Consider the following 16,901-nt stretch of genomic DNA (forward strand, 5'->3'; position numbering starts at 1 on the left):
TAGCATGAAGTCAAAAGCCAGTTCCTCAGTGGGATTGGACAAATCTTGTTCAATCCTATCTTGGAATGTGGCCGGCCTCAAATCTAAATTAGAATCCCCAGACTGGGCCTTATTTAATAACCAACATAAAATATGTATTTTCCAAGAAACCTGGTTATTAGAAGCTTTACATTTCCCAAGTTACCTGAACTACAGTGTACACGCAGTGAAGAGTGGTAGAGGACGCCCTTCGGGTGGCCTATCGATTTGGATCAGCCAGAGTCTTCATCTTATCATCAAACCCCTTGATTCTAACCATAAGGATCTCCAGATTCTTGCGCTCAGTAATAAAAATGGAAAGTCAGTCCACATTTATAACTTGTACGCAAGAAGCACGGGGGGTAGGAAGTCGGAAGTTTTAGCACGCCTGGACGAATGTATTGAATGTTATTCGCAGCATTCTTACATTATCCTAGGTGGAGATTTTAATACAACCTTTGAGCCCCTGTTAGGTGGGGACTGGAACGTCATGGATGATGAAGACAGAGAATGGGGTGTCCCGAAGCTTGAATTGGCTCCAGTTAAAAGGTGGACCGAACTCTCAACTCAGTTAAATTCATTTTGTCTGAATAAGGGGTTGAGAGCAACTAATGGCAGGACTATGCATGGTAAACTTGGGGCCAACACTTTAAGGATTGGCCCCCGAGAAAATAGAATCGACTACATCCTGATTAGTTTGGGGTTATGGACCCACCTAGTAGATATGATGGAAGTCGAAAGGGTTGAGAGTGATCATAACCCACTTTGCATGTCTTTGACCTATTAGGAGGAATCCACCGATACAGGGGGCGCTGGCCAAGTTTTGTCTAGTGATGTAGATGTGACAAATGACATGCGCCATCTTCGGTGGGCCAAAGTAGTAGAGTGCCAAGAGCACATTGATTTTATCACGAACAAGCTGTTAGAAGCTACAAGTAATCTGGGAGACCTTGCTAACAAAGGGGCAGCGATTTTAGCTCTAGAAAAGAGCACAAAGATCCATGAATCCTTTTTTATTGACCTAAGAAGCCTTTTTGTAAGACCATCAAAGCCGAGTGACAATCGTGCTTGCCACCCTACCCGTTGGTATACTCTGGAGTGTCGGAAGGCTCGACTGGACCTTGGTAGAGCTATAAAAAGTGAAACACGTAGTCATGTTCAGCTTGCCAGGGCGGCATACAAGAATGTAGTCTATAAATCAAAGCGAGCATGGGACGAACAAAGATGGCAGGATCTAAAAGAAGCAGGAACCCAAAAAGACCCAAGAAGATTCTGGAATGTCCTTAAGTGGGGTAGTGATGGGACTCCGGATAAACCCCAAAATTGGGTGGCTCAAGATGAATGGGTGGCCTACTTTAAACCTCAATACGCTAAAGGTCCGGAACCGAGCACAATCATGGAGATTCCGCACACATTCCCCATGGAAGATGTGTTTAATCTTGGCGAGGTTCTTATTGCCCTAGACCTGGTAGTTCCTGGTACAGCACCAGGTATAGACGGTGTCCCTGCTGACACTTTTTTGTATGAAAAAGAATTTTGGGCCAGGTACATATTGCTCCTAGCAAATGCCATAGCAAGAGGAGCGCCTATCCCTAAATCTTGGAACGGGGCTGGAATTATACCTGTGTTCAAGAAGGGAGATAAATCTCTACCTGGTAATTATCGCCCAATCAGCCTGATTGACACTATGCAAAAGGTCTTCGGTAGGTTAATTTTAAATAAGGTCTTAGAGTGGGAACAGAAGCAGAACATCCTATTCCACTTGCAGGCAGGATTCAGATCGTTTATCAGCACAGTTGACCAAGTGTTACACTTTGCTATGTTGTACTGGAACACTGTACAAATAGGCGGGGGTAGCCTATATGCTGCCTTTATAGATCTTAGGGCAGCATTTGATCTTGTCCCCCGTCCTATTTTGTGGAGCGTTCTCAAAGATATGGGAATGCCGAGTACCCTCCTTACTCTAATCATCAGATTACATGAGCAGAATTTCGCTCAGATTAGATGGGGGCGCCCAGGAAATGTTGCCCCCCAGTTTCCTGTGGAACGAGGGGTTAGACAAGGCTGTGTCCTTGCTCCAACTCTATTTTCCCTGTACATCAATGATGTGGCAAGTATGCTGATAGAATCAAATATCGCGCCCCTATTCTTGCAGGAGAAAAAATTCCCATTTTAATGTTTGCTGGCGACTGTTTGATCATTGCAAAAACCCCGAGTGGGTTGCAAAAGGCTTTAGGAATTTTTGAAAACTTTTGCACCGCTCGAGGTCTAGAGGTGAATGTTTTAAAATCTAAATTTATGTCTTTTAATGAATCGAAATCCTTCAAGGGTACTGTAATTATGAATGAATTGCCACTTGAGAAGGTCCAAGCTTTTAACTATCTGGGTGTTTGTATTCAGCACAACCTTTCCTGGAAGCTACAGACTGAGCTGGCGACCCTTAAACACCGACAGCTTGCTGGAGCTTTGAGACAAGAGCATTCTAGGTCGCTCACCAAGCCAATAGCCCCGACATTAACAGTGTACAATGGAAAAGTTGTTAGCTCTGTTTTATATGGTGTCGAAATTTGGGGATTCAAGAATCTGCAGAAATTGACATCTTCAGAAAATTTGTTTTTAAGAAATCTTACTAAGCTACCCCAGAGTACACCAATGTGTCCCTTATTATTTGATTTGGGTCTAAGCCCAATTACTCTACTTGCCTACTTACGCCCAGTTTTATACTGGAGACGTTTATGGATAACACCTGCACTGAGAATATTTGCAAATGGGCTTTTGGATATCATCAAATCTGACACTTTCCATAAGGTAAAGTGACTGTGTAAGATTGGAGAGACATTATTGAACCTAGGGTTGAATGAAATATGGGAAGATCCCTCAAACGCCAGGTTCCCCTCCAAAAAAGCTTTAAAAATTATGTATTGGGAGGCTGTTGCCTCGAAAACTTTTAGGAAAATTGCTCCACTTTCATTGACTGTTACCTTTTTGGTGATCAAGGATCGGCCCAGGTTCGAAGATTTTTGGGACTTCATTACACAACCCCTAGGCCGTAAGCTTTATTTCCAACTCAGAATTGGTAGTATACCGGTTAGAGCATTTACCAACCGTTGGTCTAGTGGAGGCAAAGTGGAGTGCCCGGGCTGTTTGTACCCTAAGGAAACTGTTGACCACCTACTGTTTGTTTGCCCTGTATATGCTACACCTCGCAGGGTGTGGCTAACTCCTATGTGCAAAACCTTGGACACCAGGAGTGGGTTGGTGGCTGTAAGATTAATCTGTACTTGCACTGATCAATTTGTGGCCATTGCTGTGGCAAAATATTTAGGTTGGGCTTGGGTAATAGGAAGTAAATTGCTGTAAATATACCCTACCCTTTTATAGATCTTTTAACCTATGTTTGGACCCAGTGTATGCACGTTAGTTCCCCTGAAGTATACTGTATATGTAAATACTTGAATGAATTTATTATGTGAACTTATTTTTAACTCTATTTACTGTCTTATCCTGTGATGAATTGTATTATTTTATATGCTTTTATGACAACAGTCGAATAAAGCGTGTTTGACATTGACATTGTATCCAATTGGAGGGAGTTGCAATTTAGGATCAGCCTAATAATGAATAGTAATTAAGCAAGTCGTTCTGCCACCACCTCAGAATGCTTACTCTGTGACACAATCTATTTTACCATGTTGGCTCGCAAACTAAGACTGGATTTGGAAAAAGTCGGTGAGAAATTCGGAACCGCTTTTGTGAGTCGTCTTAGTACATCTAGCCGAGTGTCACAGGAGCGATCAAGTGTATGAATAGATAACAAATTTAGAAAAAAATAAAATTTGTTTTCACTCAGGAGGCCTCTCAGGCTGCCAGCTAGTTTGAGATTAGAGAGGTAAATCAGAGAGTTAGTTTGGATTGTGTTGTAGGCAGAAGCTCTCAGTTTCAATTTTATTCTAGACATAAGACAATGTAACTAGACGAGGCTTGCAGTGATATTTCTGAATTTAACTGAAAATGGGATAAGTGGAGTGTAGAGCAGTTTTGAGTGGGAGGAGTTTGGAATGGGTGATGCCCAATAGAGTGCCCCTTTAATTATCTAAATGCACACGTTTCTGAATAAACTTGTAATCATTATTGGCATCTCGGGTTTAATCCTCTGCAGTGAACGCATCTAATCCAGCGGTTCATGCACTTGTTCACACCTCTAGAAAAAACGACAGATTCTGATGAGACTCAATGGAATGATGAAGATTTTTTAATAGTTCAAATGTCTAGGAACTGCCATGTGATATGTGTTTTTGGGCCTTCGATGATAGATTTTACCATGATAACGTTTCTGTAAGGAACACAACGTGTTGTCAAGGCTAATTCCTGTTTTTTTTTTTAATATATTGAGCCTATCGAATAAAGCATTATACTATTGAATGAAGATTAGTTTTGGGTGACAGTCTCGCCATTTTAAAACTGATGCATTTTCAAGATTAAAGGAAGACATGATTGCTGCTTTTTTATTTTATGCGACCAGCAACCATTGACAAAGCCAATAGTTCTGGCTTGTCGCAAGTGTAACGTTACTTGTTGTGTTATATGGATACAATGACAGAAGACGCAAAATACCAGTCAGGCGGTACACTATACTAAGCACAGGTTTTTAGCTTAGGTGTTTAAAGCCACGCCCTTAATTACATCAAACATCCACTTTGGAGAAACCCCCCCAGATTGTTCATCCCATTTAAAGCCCTGGAAACAACACCATGTCACAGACACCGCATGGCCTTGCACTGTGCATCATGCGTGACTCATGACTCAGATTGCCTATGTGCAAGGGCATAGTGAACCCTTCCCCGCCCCGCCCCTTGCTTTAGGAACTAGAGCAAGGGTGACGTTCTTGATGGGCTTCTTCTGTCTGCAACTCTGCAGACAAAGGCTCAGTTCATAATTAAAATCAAAATGTGGGTGAGTGAGTAAGTGAAGGGATGGGTGGATGGCTGAATAGATTAGTGAAAGGGTGAATGGATGAATGAGAGGATGAATGGATGGATAATGAGAGAAAGGATGGATGGATGAGTAGAAGGATGGATAAGACAAAATGTAAAAAGATAGATGTATGGGTGGAAGGCTAGAAGGATTGGTAAAAGGGTGGATGGATGAGTGAAAGGATGGAGAGAGGAGTTAAAGGGTGGATGATGAGCGAGTGAATGGGTGGATGGATAAGTAAAATGATGGATGGATTCATGAATTGATAAGTGAACGGGTGAATGGATGGACCGATGAGTGAAAGGGTGGATGTAAGGATGGATGAGTGAGTAAAAGGGAGTGAAAGGGAGGGTAGATGGACAAAAGGATGGATAGATGAGTGAAGGAGTGAATGGGTGGATGGATGACTGATAGGGTCAATGAATGGATTCATGAGTGGATGAGTAGATGGATGGGTGGAAGGAAGGATGGCTAAGTGAAAGGGTCGATGGAGAGAGAAAGGGAGGATGGATGGATGACTGAAAGGGTGAATGGGTGGAAGGAAAAGTAAGTGAAAGGATGACTGGATGGGTGAAAGGCTAAAAGGCCGGATGGATGAGTGAGTGGATGGGTGAAAGAGTGGATGGATGAGTGTACCGATGGATAGGGTGAAAGGGTGGATGGCAGGCGCGGTTCGTTCATTGGGGCGTGGGGGCGTAGCCCCCCCTGCCCGACGACGCCCGCAGCTCCCTCATGACAATCATGTCAATGAATCAACATGACGTCAGACCGCCGGGCGGGCGTCATGTTGATTCATTGACATGATTGTACAGGCGGCAACACAAGTACGCATGCGTGGGGACGGAGGGTGAATTTTTACCCGTGCCCACGCATGCGCACTTGTGTTTTGGCGGCGTTGCGCATGCCCATCAGGAGCCCCAAGGTGTGCTGCGGGCGAGAGGGTACCTGTGCCCCTGGCGCCAGGATTGGCCAGGGGCGCTGTGAGCCTGTGACGTGTGGGGAGCAGAGCCCAGAGGTGGCGCGGACCGGGACCGGCAGCAAGGTAAGAGTGTGTGTTTTTCGGTGTTCCAGTAAACTAGCTTGCATAAATGACTTGAGATAGTTCAGTGTGTTAAAGCATCTGCTGCAGAAATGTGTGTGTCTATTCCAGGTCACCCGTTTATTTCACGGCATGGGGTTTTGGAAATGTAAAAATTCTCAGAATTTCTATTTTGATAGTTGCAACAACAGCCTTCAACAGATTTCATTTTATAAACATTTTCCAGAAAATTAGTTAACAACTTTGTCACCACAAATATAATGTACTCTTTGAACTAAGGTTATAACATTTCAAAATGTTAACAAACGGTAGAGGCGGAATAGCATGATATATGCATTTATTATTGCATGCATGTTGGTGTATGTTTGTATGTGAATTTGTATAGTACATACCTAGGGCTTACAGGATGGCAAATACATGGGCGGTAGAAGGTTTCCAGCATAAAAAGGTAGGGGTGATGTAATATGTAAACTGGTACATCCTTCAACATCGATCCTAAAGGCTTGTTAGAGTCCATAATTTATTTTTATATGGTCATAAAAATACATGAATGATGGATTGATGCAGGGTGGGTGCATTAATGATTGTTCAGTGGATGGGTGGATGGATGCATGAATGATGGATGCAGGATGGATGGGTGGGTGGATGGGTGGATGCATGAATGAATGATGTATGGATGCAGGATGGGTGGATGGATGGGTGGATGCATGGATGATGTATGGATGTATGGATGGATGCATGGGTGCATGCATTATGGGTGGATGCATGATGGATGGATGGATGGATGGATGGATGGATGGATGGGTGGATGGATGGATGGATGCATGAATGATGTATGGATGGATGCATGCATGATGGATGGATTGGTGGATGGATGGATGGATTGGTGGGTGCATGAATGAATGATGTATGGATGCAGGATGGATGGGTGGGTGGATGGATGGGTGGATGTCTGAATGATGTATGGATGGATGCATGCATGATGGGTGGATGCATGATGGATGGATGGGTGGATGCATGAATGAATGATGTATGGATGGATGCAAGGTGGTTCGGGCTCGCTCGCTGCGCTCGATCGCTGCGGTGCAATATGCAAATTAGTTTACGCCCACCACTTTCAAATGTCACCAGCCGCCCCTGGTGGATGGATGTATAATGAATGAATGAGTGAAAGGGTGGATGGAGAGATGGATGAGTGAAATGATTGATGGAAGGATCCATGATGGATAGGTTTGCAAATGGTTGAATATGTTTGGATATGGATGGACTTAATCATATACTATTGCGCGACCTCCTCTGATGTGTCTGCGCGTGAGCAGCTCTGAATGTGCAGCGCGCGCTCCTTGTTCTTCCGTTTGAAATATCAGCGGAGAGTTTCTTACCACATTGCGGGTCTGTGTAGCACCAATCTGAAAGAGAACAAGAGGGACACTTTTAGTCAGCATGGGGACACGGGAGCAGGATAGGAGAATGATGGGCACGGAGGGTGGATGGGGTGGGCCCGGTGGGGGAATGCTTGGACTCCGAAGAGGCATTAGGGGACAGGCAGCGGGTGACGACATCTGAGGGACAGGCTTGGAGACAGAGGAGACTGCAACAGTGATGAGCAAGGCATAAAGATTGGGGGTCACCAGGGGGGCGGACTGAGAGAATGATGGGCACTGGGGACAGGCTCTGAGATTAAAAAGACACTGGGGAATGTTGGACACAGAGGACAGTCTTGGAGGAAGTGACGTTAAGGCACAGGCAGGGAGAATGCTGGCGGGGGCCGACACTGGGGGTAGTTGTGGAGAATGAGAATCGGGCAGACTGAGATGGTGAAAATTCTGCAAGGGACGGTCTCGGAGTCAGGAGGCCGCAGACGACAAACTGGGAGACGGAGAGTGGAAACGGGGGCGCAACTGAGGAACTAGAGGTGCGAGGGATTACAGAGAACGGAAAAAGAGGACTCTGAGATGCAGACACCATAGTGCCAACATCAGCCCAGACCGCTCACAACAACTTCCCAAATAACAAACACCACACAATGTTTTCGTTGGAGAAAGTTGTTGCAGCTTTATTTGCATAAACATTATGCCAACATGTTGGGTTATTTTACGGGCGATCCAGGGTCTCTCGCCACCTGCCCACCTGATAAGCCATCCAGGGGGCGCAGGACGAGGAGGCATCCTACAGCCGGCTCTGGGACTGAGGGGCCAGGGTTCGGGGTCCCTGGGAGACAGGCGGTGAACAGCCTGGTTTGAGTTATTTTACATGGAGTATATTTATATAGCGCGGGGCTATCGAGGGCGAGGGGCACAGCTGAAGGGCTTTAGCGAAATACTCCTTAATACCTATCTGCAGACTACTGCTGCACTGCTCAAAGCGACCACTTGGGGGCGCTGGTGTGTCTTGCGGAAGCGTTTCGTTTGATCGCGCGACTGTCACTTCATTCTGCAGACCTGGGATAGATTAGACACTCCTGCACCAGCCAGCATCGCCTCCAAGTTTCACGCCTGCCTGCCTGCTAAGAGTGTTTATTTTCTTTCCATTCAACGACATTGTCGGGAGGGGGAAGGTTAAGTTAGAATACTCGGTGATCAGTGCAAAGTGCATATTTTAATTCAGACAACAAAAAGAAGCGAGCGCCTGGACAGGTGAGCCGTCTCCGCTCTGCCGACAGATGAAACTATCCGCTTTAGGAGCCAGACCTGCACTGCAATGCGCTCAGAGTCCTATATTGGTAATGCTGCAGCGCTAAAAGGAGGGACATTGCCCCCTTCATGGCTCGGGATGCCGTGCACCCGCCCCCGTTCTTCAGGTGGGGTTTTGTGATTCTTGGCATGGGCGCAACAATCATGCGTGCATGCTCAGTGCCCGATGCGACTCAGAGGTGGACTATGTGACCTGGAAGGAAACACCACGTGAACCCTTCTTTACTGAAAGCTGAAAACAGCTCACGGGAGCAGTGGTCGCAGCCACAGAATATAGTAGCAGGAAATGAAAGGCATTTTTTTATTTGTGCTCCCTGGGAATGTCCGATCCTGTTTTAAATTAGTCTGTCAGGCCCCTTCAGATGGGCCCTTTTCTCCATCCATGGGGACGTGGATGGCACAGATGTGATTGCCATCTGTATGTGCAGTAGCATGTACTGGGAGGGAATGAAGTGGGGGGGACTAACCTGGTTAGGTAGTATGCAAGTAAAATCATGACACGTGCCAAAACAGCGCCTGATGTCACGACGCGCCACATTTCACTTGATATACCAGGAAGTGACCTCACCGGATCTGAAATCACAAGAAGTGACATCAGATATTAAGACCTCATACTTGTTTATCAGGTATATAATTAGTACGTATCAGCACATTTGAGATTTAACAAATGAGATTTGGCGTTGGGTTGTGCCCAAAAAGTGGCGCAACCCCGACGCAAAATCTGGGCCTCAAATAATATATTTATTTTTTTATCTATATCACAATATATATCTGTTGGTTATCTTCAGTACCTCTGTTGGGTGCCTAAAGTATTTCTGTTTGGTGTCTATAGTATTTCTGTTGTAATCTGCAGTACCTCTGTTGTGGTCTGCAGTACCTCTGTTGGGGTCTTCGGTATCTTTGTTTGGTGTCTGCAGTACCTCTGTTTGGTGCCTACAGTTGATCTGTTTGGAGTCTGCAGAATCTCTGTTGGGGTCTTCAGTGTCACTGTTAGGTGTCTGCAGTATCACTGTTGGGTGTCTCCAGTACTTCTATTGGTGTCTAAAGTATCTCTGTTGTGGTCTGCAGTACCTCTGCTGTGGTCTGCAGTACCTCTGTTGTGGTCTGCAGTACCTCTGTTGTGGTCTGCAGTACCTATTTTGTGGTCTGCAGTACCTCTTTTGTGGTCTGCAGTACCTCTGTTGTGGTCTGCAGTACCTCTTTTGTGGTCTGCAGTAGCTCTTTAATGGTCTGCAGTACCTCTTTTGCGGTCTGCAGTACCTCTGTTGTGGTCTGCAGTACATCTGTTGTGGTCTGCAGTACCTCTTTTGTGGTCTGCAGTACCTCTGTTGTGGTCAGCAGTACCTCTGTTGTGGTCTGCAGTACCTCTGTTGTGGTCTGCAGTACCTATTTTGTGATCTGCAGTACCTCTGTTGTGGTCTGCAGTACCTCTTTTGTGGTCTGCAGTACCTCTTTTGTGGTCTGCAGTACCTCTGTTGTGGTCTGCAGTACCTCTGTTGTGGTCTGCAGTACCTCTTTTGTGGTCTGCAGTACCTCTTTTGTGGTCTGCAGTACCTCTGTTGTGGTCTGCAGTACCTCTGTTGTGGTCTGCAGTACCTCTTTTGTGGTCTGCAGTACCTCTTTTGCGGTCTGCAGTACCTCTGTTGTGGTCTGCAGTACATCTATTGTGGTCTGCAGTACCACTTTTGCGGTCTGCAGTACCTCTGTTGTGGTCTGCAGTACCTCTTTTGTGGTCTGCAGTACCTCTTTTGCGGTCTGCAGTACCTCTGTTGTGGTCTGCAGTACCTCTTTTGTGGTCTGCAGTACCTCTGTTGTGGTTTGCAGTACCTCTTTTGTGGTCTGCAGTACCTCTTTTGCGGTCTGCAGTACCTCTGTTGTGGTCTGCAGTACATCTGTTGTGGTCTGCAGTACTTCTTTTGTGGTCTGCAGTACCTATTTTGTGGTCTGCAGTACCTCTGTTGTGGTCTGCAGTACCTCTTTTGTGGTCTGCAGTACCTCTGTTGGGGTCTGCAGTACCTCTGTTGTGGTCTGGAGTATCTCTGTTAGGTGTCTGCAGTTCATCTGTTGGGGTCTGCAGTATCTGTTGGGTGTTTCCAGTACCTCTGTTGGGGTCTGCACTACCTCTGTTGTGGTCTGAAGTACATCTGTTGTGGTCTGTAGTACCTCTTTTGTGGTCTGCAGTACCTATTTTGCGGTCTGCAGTACCTCTGTTGTGGTCTGCAGTACCTCTTTTGTGGTCTGCAGTACCTCTGTTGTGGTCTGCAGTACCTATTTTGTGGTCTGCAGTACCTCTTTTGCGGTCTGCAGTACCTCTGTTGTGGTCTGCAGTACCTCTTTTGTGGTCTGCAGTACCTCTTTTGCGGTCTGCAGTACCTCTGTTGTGGTCTGCAGTACATCTGTTGTGGTCTGCAGTACTTCTTTTGTGGTCTGCAGTACCTATTTTGTGGTCTGCAGTACCTCTATTGTGGTCTGCAGTACCTCTGTTGTGGTCTGCAGTACCTCTGTTGGGGTCTGCAGTACCTCTGTTGTGGTCTGGAGTATCTCTGTTAGGTGTCTGCAGTTCATCTGTTGGGGTCTGCAGTATCTGTTGGGTGCTTCCAGTACCTCTGTTGGGGTCTGCAGTATATCTGGTAGGTGTCTGCAGTACCTCTGTCGTGGCCTGCAGTACCTCTGTTGTGGTCTGCAGTACCTCTTTTGTGGTCTGCAGTACCTCTGTTGTGGTCTCCAGTACCTCTTTTGTGGTCTCCAGTACCTCTTCTGTGGTCTGCAGTACCTCTGTTAAGGTCTGCAGTATCTCTGGTAGGTGTCTGCAGTACCTCTGTTGTGGTCTGCAGTACCTCTGTTGTGGTCTGCAGTATCTGTTGGGTGTTTACAGTACCTCTGTTGGGGTCTGCAGCACCCCTGTTGGGGTCTGCAGTATCTCTGGTAGGTGTCTGCAGTACCTCTTCTGTGGTCTGCAGTACCTCTTTTGTGGTCTCCAGGACATCTTTTGTGGTCTCCAGTACCTCTGTTAAGGTCTGCAGTATCTCTGTTGGGGTCTGCAGTATCTCTGGTAGGTGTATGCAGTACCTCTTTTGTGGTCTGCAGTATCTGTTGGGTGTTTCCAGTACCTCTGTTGGGGTCTGCAGTACCTCTGTTGGGGTCTGCAGTATCTCTGGTAGGTGTCTGCAGTACCTCTGTTGGGGTCTGCAGTACCTCTGTTGTGGTCTGCAGTACATCTTTTGTGGTCTGCAGTACCTCTTTTGCGGTCTGCAGTACCTCTGTTGTGGTCTGCAGTACCTCTTTTGTGGTCTGCAGTACCTCTTTTGCGGTCTGCAGTACCTCTGTTGTGGTTTGCAGTACCTCTTTTGTGGTCTGCAGTACCTCTTTTGCGGTCTGCAGTACCTCTGTTGTGGTCTGCAGTACATCTGTTGTGGTCTGCAGTACTTCTTTTGTGGTCTGCAGTACCTATTTTGTGGTCTGCAGTACCTCTGTTGGGGTCTGCAGTACCTCTGTTGTGGTCTGGAGTATCTCTGTTAGGTGTCTGCAGTTCATCTGTTGGGGTCTGCAGTATCTGTTGGGTGTTTACAGTACCTCTGTTGGGGTCTGCACTACCTCTGTTGTGGTCTGCAGTACATCTGTTGTGGTCTGTAGTACCTCTTTTGTGGTCTGCAGTACCTATTTTGCGGTCTGCAGTACCTCTGTTGTGGTCTGCAGTACCTCTTTTGTGGTCTGCAGTACCTCTGTTGTGGTCTGCAGTACCTCTTTTGTGGTCTGCAGTACCTCTTTTGCGGTCTGCAGTACCTCTGTTGTGGTCTGCAGTACCTCTTTTGTGGTCTGCAGTACCTCTTTTGCGGTCTGCAGTACCTCTGTTGTGGTCTGCAGTACATCTGTTGTGGTCTGCAGTACTTATTTTGTGGTCTGCAGTACCTATTTTGTGGTCTGCAGTACCTCTGTTGTGGTCTGCAGTACCTCTGTTGTGGTCTGCAGTACCTCTGTTGGGGTCTGCAGTACCTCTGTTGTGGTCTGGAGTATCTCTGTTAGGTGTCTGCAGTTCATCTGTTGGGGTCTGCAGTATCTGTTGGGTGCTTCCAGTACCTCTGTTGGGGTCTGCAGTATATCTGGTAGGTGTCTGCAGTACCTCTGTCGTGGCCTGCAGTACCTCTGTTGTGGTCTGCAGTACCTCTTTTGTGGTCTGCAGTACCTCTGTTGTGGTCTCCAGTACCTCTTTTGTGGTCTCCAGTACCTCTTCTGTGGTCTGCAGTACCTCTGTTAAGGTCTGCAGTATCTCTGGTAGGTGTCTGCAGTACCTCTGTTGTGGTCTGCAGTACCTCTGTTGTGGTCTGCAGTATCTGTTGGGTGTTTACAGTACCTCTGTTGGGGTCTGCAGCACCCCTGTTGGGGTCTGCAGTATCTCTGGTAGGTGTCTGCAGTACCTCTTCTGTGGTCTGCAGTACCTCTTTTGTGGTCTCCAGGACATCTTTTGTGGTCTCCAGTACCTCTGTTAAGGTCTGCAGTATCTCTGTTGGGGTCTGCAGTATCTCTGGTAGGTGTATGCAGTACCTCTTTTGTGGTCTGCAGTATCTGTTGGGTGTTTCCAGTACCTCTGTTGGGGTCTGCAGTACCTCTGTTGGGGTCTGCAGTATCTCTGGTAGGTGTCTGCAGTACCTCTGTTGGGGTCTGCAGTATCTCTGGTAGGTGTCTGCAGTACCTCTTTTGTGGTCTGCAGTACCTCTGTTGGGGTCTGCAGTATCTCTGGTAGGTGTCTGCAGTACCTCTTCTGTGGTGTGCAGTACCACTTTTGTGGTCTGCAGTACCTCTGTTGTGGTCTGCAGTATCTCTTTTGTGGTCTGCAGTACCTCTGTTAAGGTCTGCAGTGTCTCTGGTAGGTGTCTGCAGTACCTCTTTTGTGGTCTGCAGTACCTCTTTTGTGGTCTGCAGTACCTCTTTTGTGGTCTCCAGTACCTCTTTTGTGGTCTCCAGTACCCCTTCTGTGGTCGGCAGTACCTCTGTTAAGGTCTGCAGTATCTCTGGTAGGTGTCTGCAGTACCTCTGTTGTGGTCTGCAGTACCTCTGTTGTGGTCTGCAGTACCTCTGTTAAGGTCTGCAGTATCTCTGGTAGGTGTCTGCAGTACCTCTGTTGTGGTCTGCAGTACCTCTGTTGTGGTCTGCAGTACCTCTGTTGTGGTCTGCAGTACCTCTTTTGTGGTCTGCAGTACCTCTGTTGAGGTATGCCGTACCTCTGTTGTGGTCTGCAGTACCTCTGTTAGGTGTCTTCAGTTCCTCAGTTGGGGTCTGCAGTATCTGTTGGGTGTTTCCAGTGCCTCTGTTGGGGTCTGCAGCACCTCTGTTGGGGTCTGCAGTATCTGTTGGGTGTTTCCAGTGCCCCTCTTGGGGTCTGCAGTACCTCTGTTGGAGTTTACAGTATCTCTGTTGGGGTCTGCAGTTCCTCAGTTGGGGTCTGCAGTATCTGTTGGGTATTTCCAGTACCTCTGTTGGGGTCTGCAGCACCCCTGTTGGGGTCTGCAGTATCTCTGGTAGGTGTCTGCAGTACCTTTGTTGGGGTCTGCAGTATCTGTTGGGTGTGTCCAGTACCTCTGTTGGGGTCTGCAGTATCCCTGTTGGGGTCTGCAGTATCTCTGGTGGGTGTCTGCAGTACCTCTTTTGTGGTCTGCAGTATCTCTTGGGTGTTTCCAGTACCTCTGTTGGGGTCTGCAGCACCTCTGTTGGGGTCTGCAGTATCTCTGGTAGGTGTATGCAGTACCTCTGTTGGGGTCTGCAGTATCTGTTGGGTGTTTCCAGTACCTCTGTTGGGGTCTGCAGTATCTCTGGTGGGTGTCTGCAGTACCTCTGTTGTGGTCTGCAGTATCTCTTGGGTGTTTTCAGTACCTCTGTTGGGGTCTGCAGTACCTCTGTTGGGGTCTGCAGTATCTCTGGTAGGTGTCTGCAGTACCTCTGTTGGGGTCTGCAGTATCTTTGGTAGGTGTCTGCAGTACCTCTTTTGTGGTCTGCAGTACCTCTGTTGGGGTCTGCAGTATCTCTGGTAGGTGTCTGCAGTACCTCTTCTGTGGTGTGCAGTACCTCTTTTGTGGTCTGCAGTACCTCTTTTGTGGTCTCCAGTACCCCTTCTGTGGTCGGCAGTACCTCTGTTAAGGTCTGCAGTATCTCTGGTAGGTGTCTGCAGTACCTCTGTTGTGGTCTGCAGTACCTCTGTTGTGGTCTGCAGTACCTCTGTTGTGGTCTGCAGTACCTCTTTTGTGGTCTGCAGTACCTCTGTTGAGGTCTGCAGTACCTCTGTTGTGGTCTGCAGTACCTCTGTTAGGTGTCTTCAGTTCCTCAGTTGGGGTCTGCAGTATCTGTTGGGTGTTTCCAGTGCCTCTGTTGGGGTCTGCAGCACCTCTGTTGGGGTCTGCAGTATCTGTTGGGTCTTTCCAGTGCCCCTCTTGGGGTCTGCAGTACCTCTGTTGGAGTTTACAGTATCTCTGTTGGGGTCTGCAGTTTCTCAGTTGGGGTCTGTAGTATCTGTTGGGTATTTCCAGTACCTCTGTTGGGGTCTGCAGCACCCCTGTTGGGGTCTGCAGTATCTCTGGTAGGTGTCTGCAGTACCTTTGTTGGGGTCTGCAGTATCTGTTGGGTGTGTCCAGTACCTCTGTTGGGGTCTGCAGTATCCCTGTTGGGGTCTGCAGTATCTCTGGTAGGTGTCTGCAGTACCTCTTTTGTGGTCTGCAGTATCTCTTGGGTGTTTCCAGTACCTCTGTTGGGGTCTGCAGCACCTCTGTTGGGGTCTGCAGTATCTCTGGTAGGTGTATGCAGTACCTCTGTTGGGGTCTGCAGTATCTGTTGGGTGTTTCCAGTACCTCTGTTGGGGTCTGCAGTATCCCTGTTGGGGTCTGCAGTATCTCTGGTGGGTGTCTGCAGTACCTCTTTTGTGGTCTGCAGTATCTCTTGGGTGTTTTCAGTACCTCTGTTGGGGTCTGCAGTACCTCTGTTGGGGTCTGCAGTATCTCTGGTAGGTGTCTGCAGTACCTCTGTTGGGGTCTGCAGTATCTCTGGTAGGTGTCTGCAGTACCTCTTTTGTGGTCTGCAGTACCTCTGTTGGGGTCTGCAGTATCTCTGGTAGGTGTCTGCAGTACCTCTTCTGTGGTGTGCAGTACCTCGTTTGTGGTCTGCAGTACCTCTGTTGTGGTCTGCAGTATCTCTTTTGTGGTCTGCAGTACCTCTGTTAAGGTCTGCAGTATCTCTTGTAGGTGTCTGCAGTACCTCTTTTGTGGTCTGCAGTACCTCTTTTGTGGTCTGCAGTACCTCTGTTGTGGTCTCCAGTACCTCTTTTGTGGTCTCCAGTACCTCTTCTGTGGTCTGCAGTACCTCTGTTAAGGTCTGCAGTATCTCTGGTAGGTGTCTGCAGTACCTCTGTTGTGGTCTGCAGTACCTCTGTTGTCGTCTGCAGTACCTCTGTTGTGGTCTGCAGTACCTCTTTTGTGGTCTGCAGTACCTCTGTTGAGTTCTGCAGTACCTCTGTTGTGGTCTGCAGTGCCTCTGTTAGGTGTCTGCAGTTCCTCAGTTGGGGTCTGCAGTATCTGTTGGGTGTTTCCAGTACCTCTGTTGTGGTCTGCAGTATCTCTGGTAGGTGTCTGCAGTACCTCTGTTGGGGTCTGCAGTATCTGTTGGGTGTTTCCAGTACCCCTCTTGGGGTCTGCAGTACCTCTGTTGGAGTTTACAGTATCTCTGTTGGGGTCTGCAGTTTCTCAGTTGGGGTCTGCAGTATCTGTTGGGTGTTTCCAGTACCTCTGTTGGGGTCTGCAGCACCTCTGTTGGGGTCTGCAGTATCTGTTGGGTGTTTCCAGTACCCCTCTTGGGGTCTGCAGTACCTCTGTTGGAGCTTACAGTATCTCTGTTGGGGTCTGCAGTTTCTCAGTTGGGGTCTGCAGTATCTGTTGGGTATTTCCAGTACCCCTCTTGGGGTCTGCAGTACCTCTGTTGGAGTTTACAGTATCTCTGTTGGGGTCTGCAGTTCCTCCGTTGGGGTCTGCAGTATCTTTTGGGTATTTCCAGTACCTCTGTTGGGGTCTGCAGCACCCCTGTTGGGGTCTGCAGTATCTCTGGTAGGTGTCTGCAGTACCTCTGTTGGGGTCTGCAGTATCTGTTGGGTGTGTCCAGTACCTCTGTTGGGGTCTGCAGTATCCCTGTTGGGGTCTGCA

General features: G+C 47.7%; 1 protein-coding gene across 1 annotated transcript in view; it reads right to left on the reverse strand.

Moving 5' to 3' along the window:
- LOC144766898 (carbonic anhydrase 4-like) overlaps positions 1-16,901 on the reverse strand; it is a 142,534-nt gene that overhangs the window by 119,627 nt on the left and 6,006 nt on the right. Inside the window, exon 3 of the mRNA XM_078650606.1 lies at positions 7,414-7,440. Within this exon, the coding sequence (XP_078506732.1) occupies positions 7,414-7,440 (27 nt within the window). The remainder of the gene's footprint in view (positions 1-7,413; positions 7,441-16,901) is intronic.

This window comes from Lissotriton helveticus, chromosome 7 (genome assembly GCF_964261635.1).
Source record: "Lissotriton helveticus chromosome 7, aLisHel1.1, whole genome shotgun sequence".
Taxonomy (NCBI): Eukaryota; Metazoa; Chordata; class Amphibia; order Caudata; family Salamandridae; genus Lissotriton; species Lissotriton helveticus.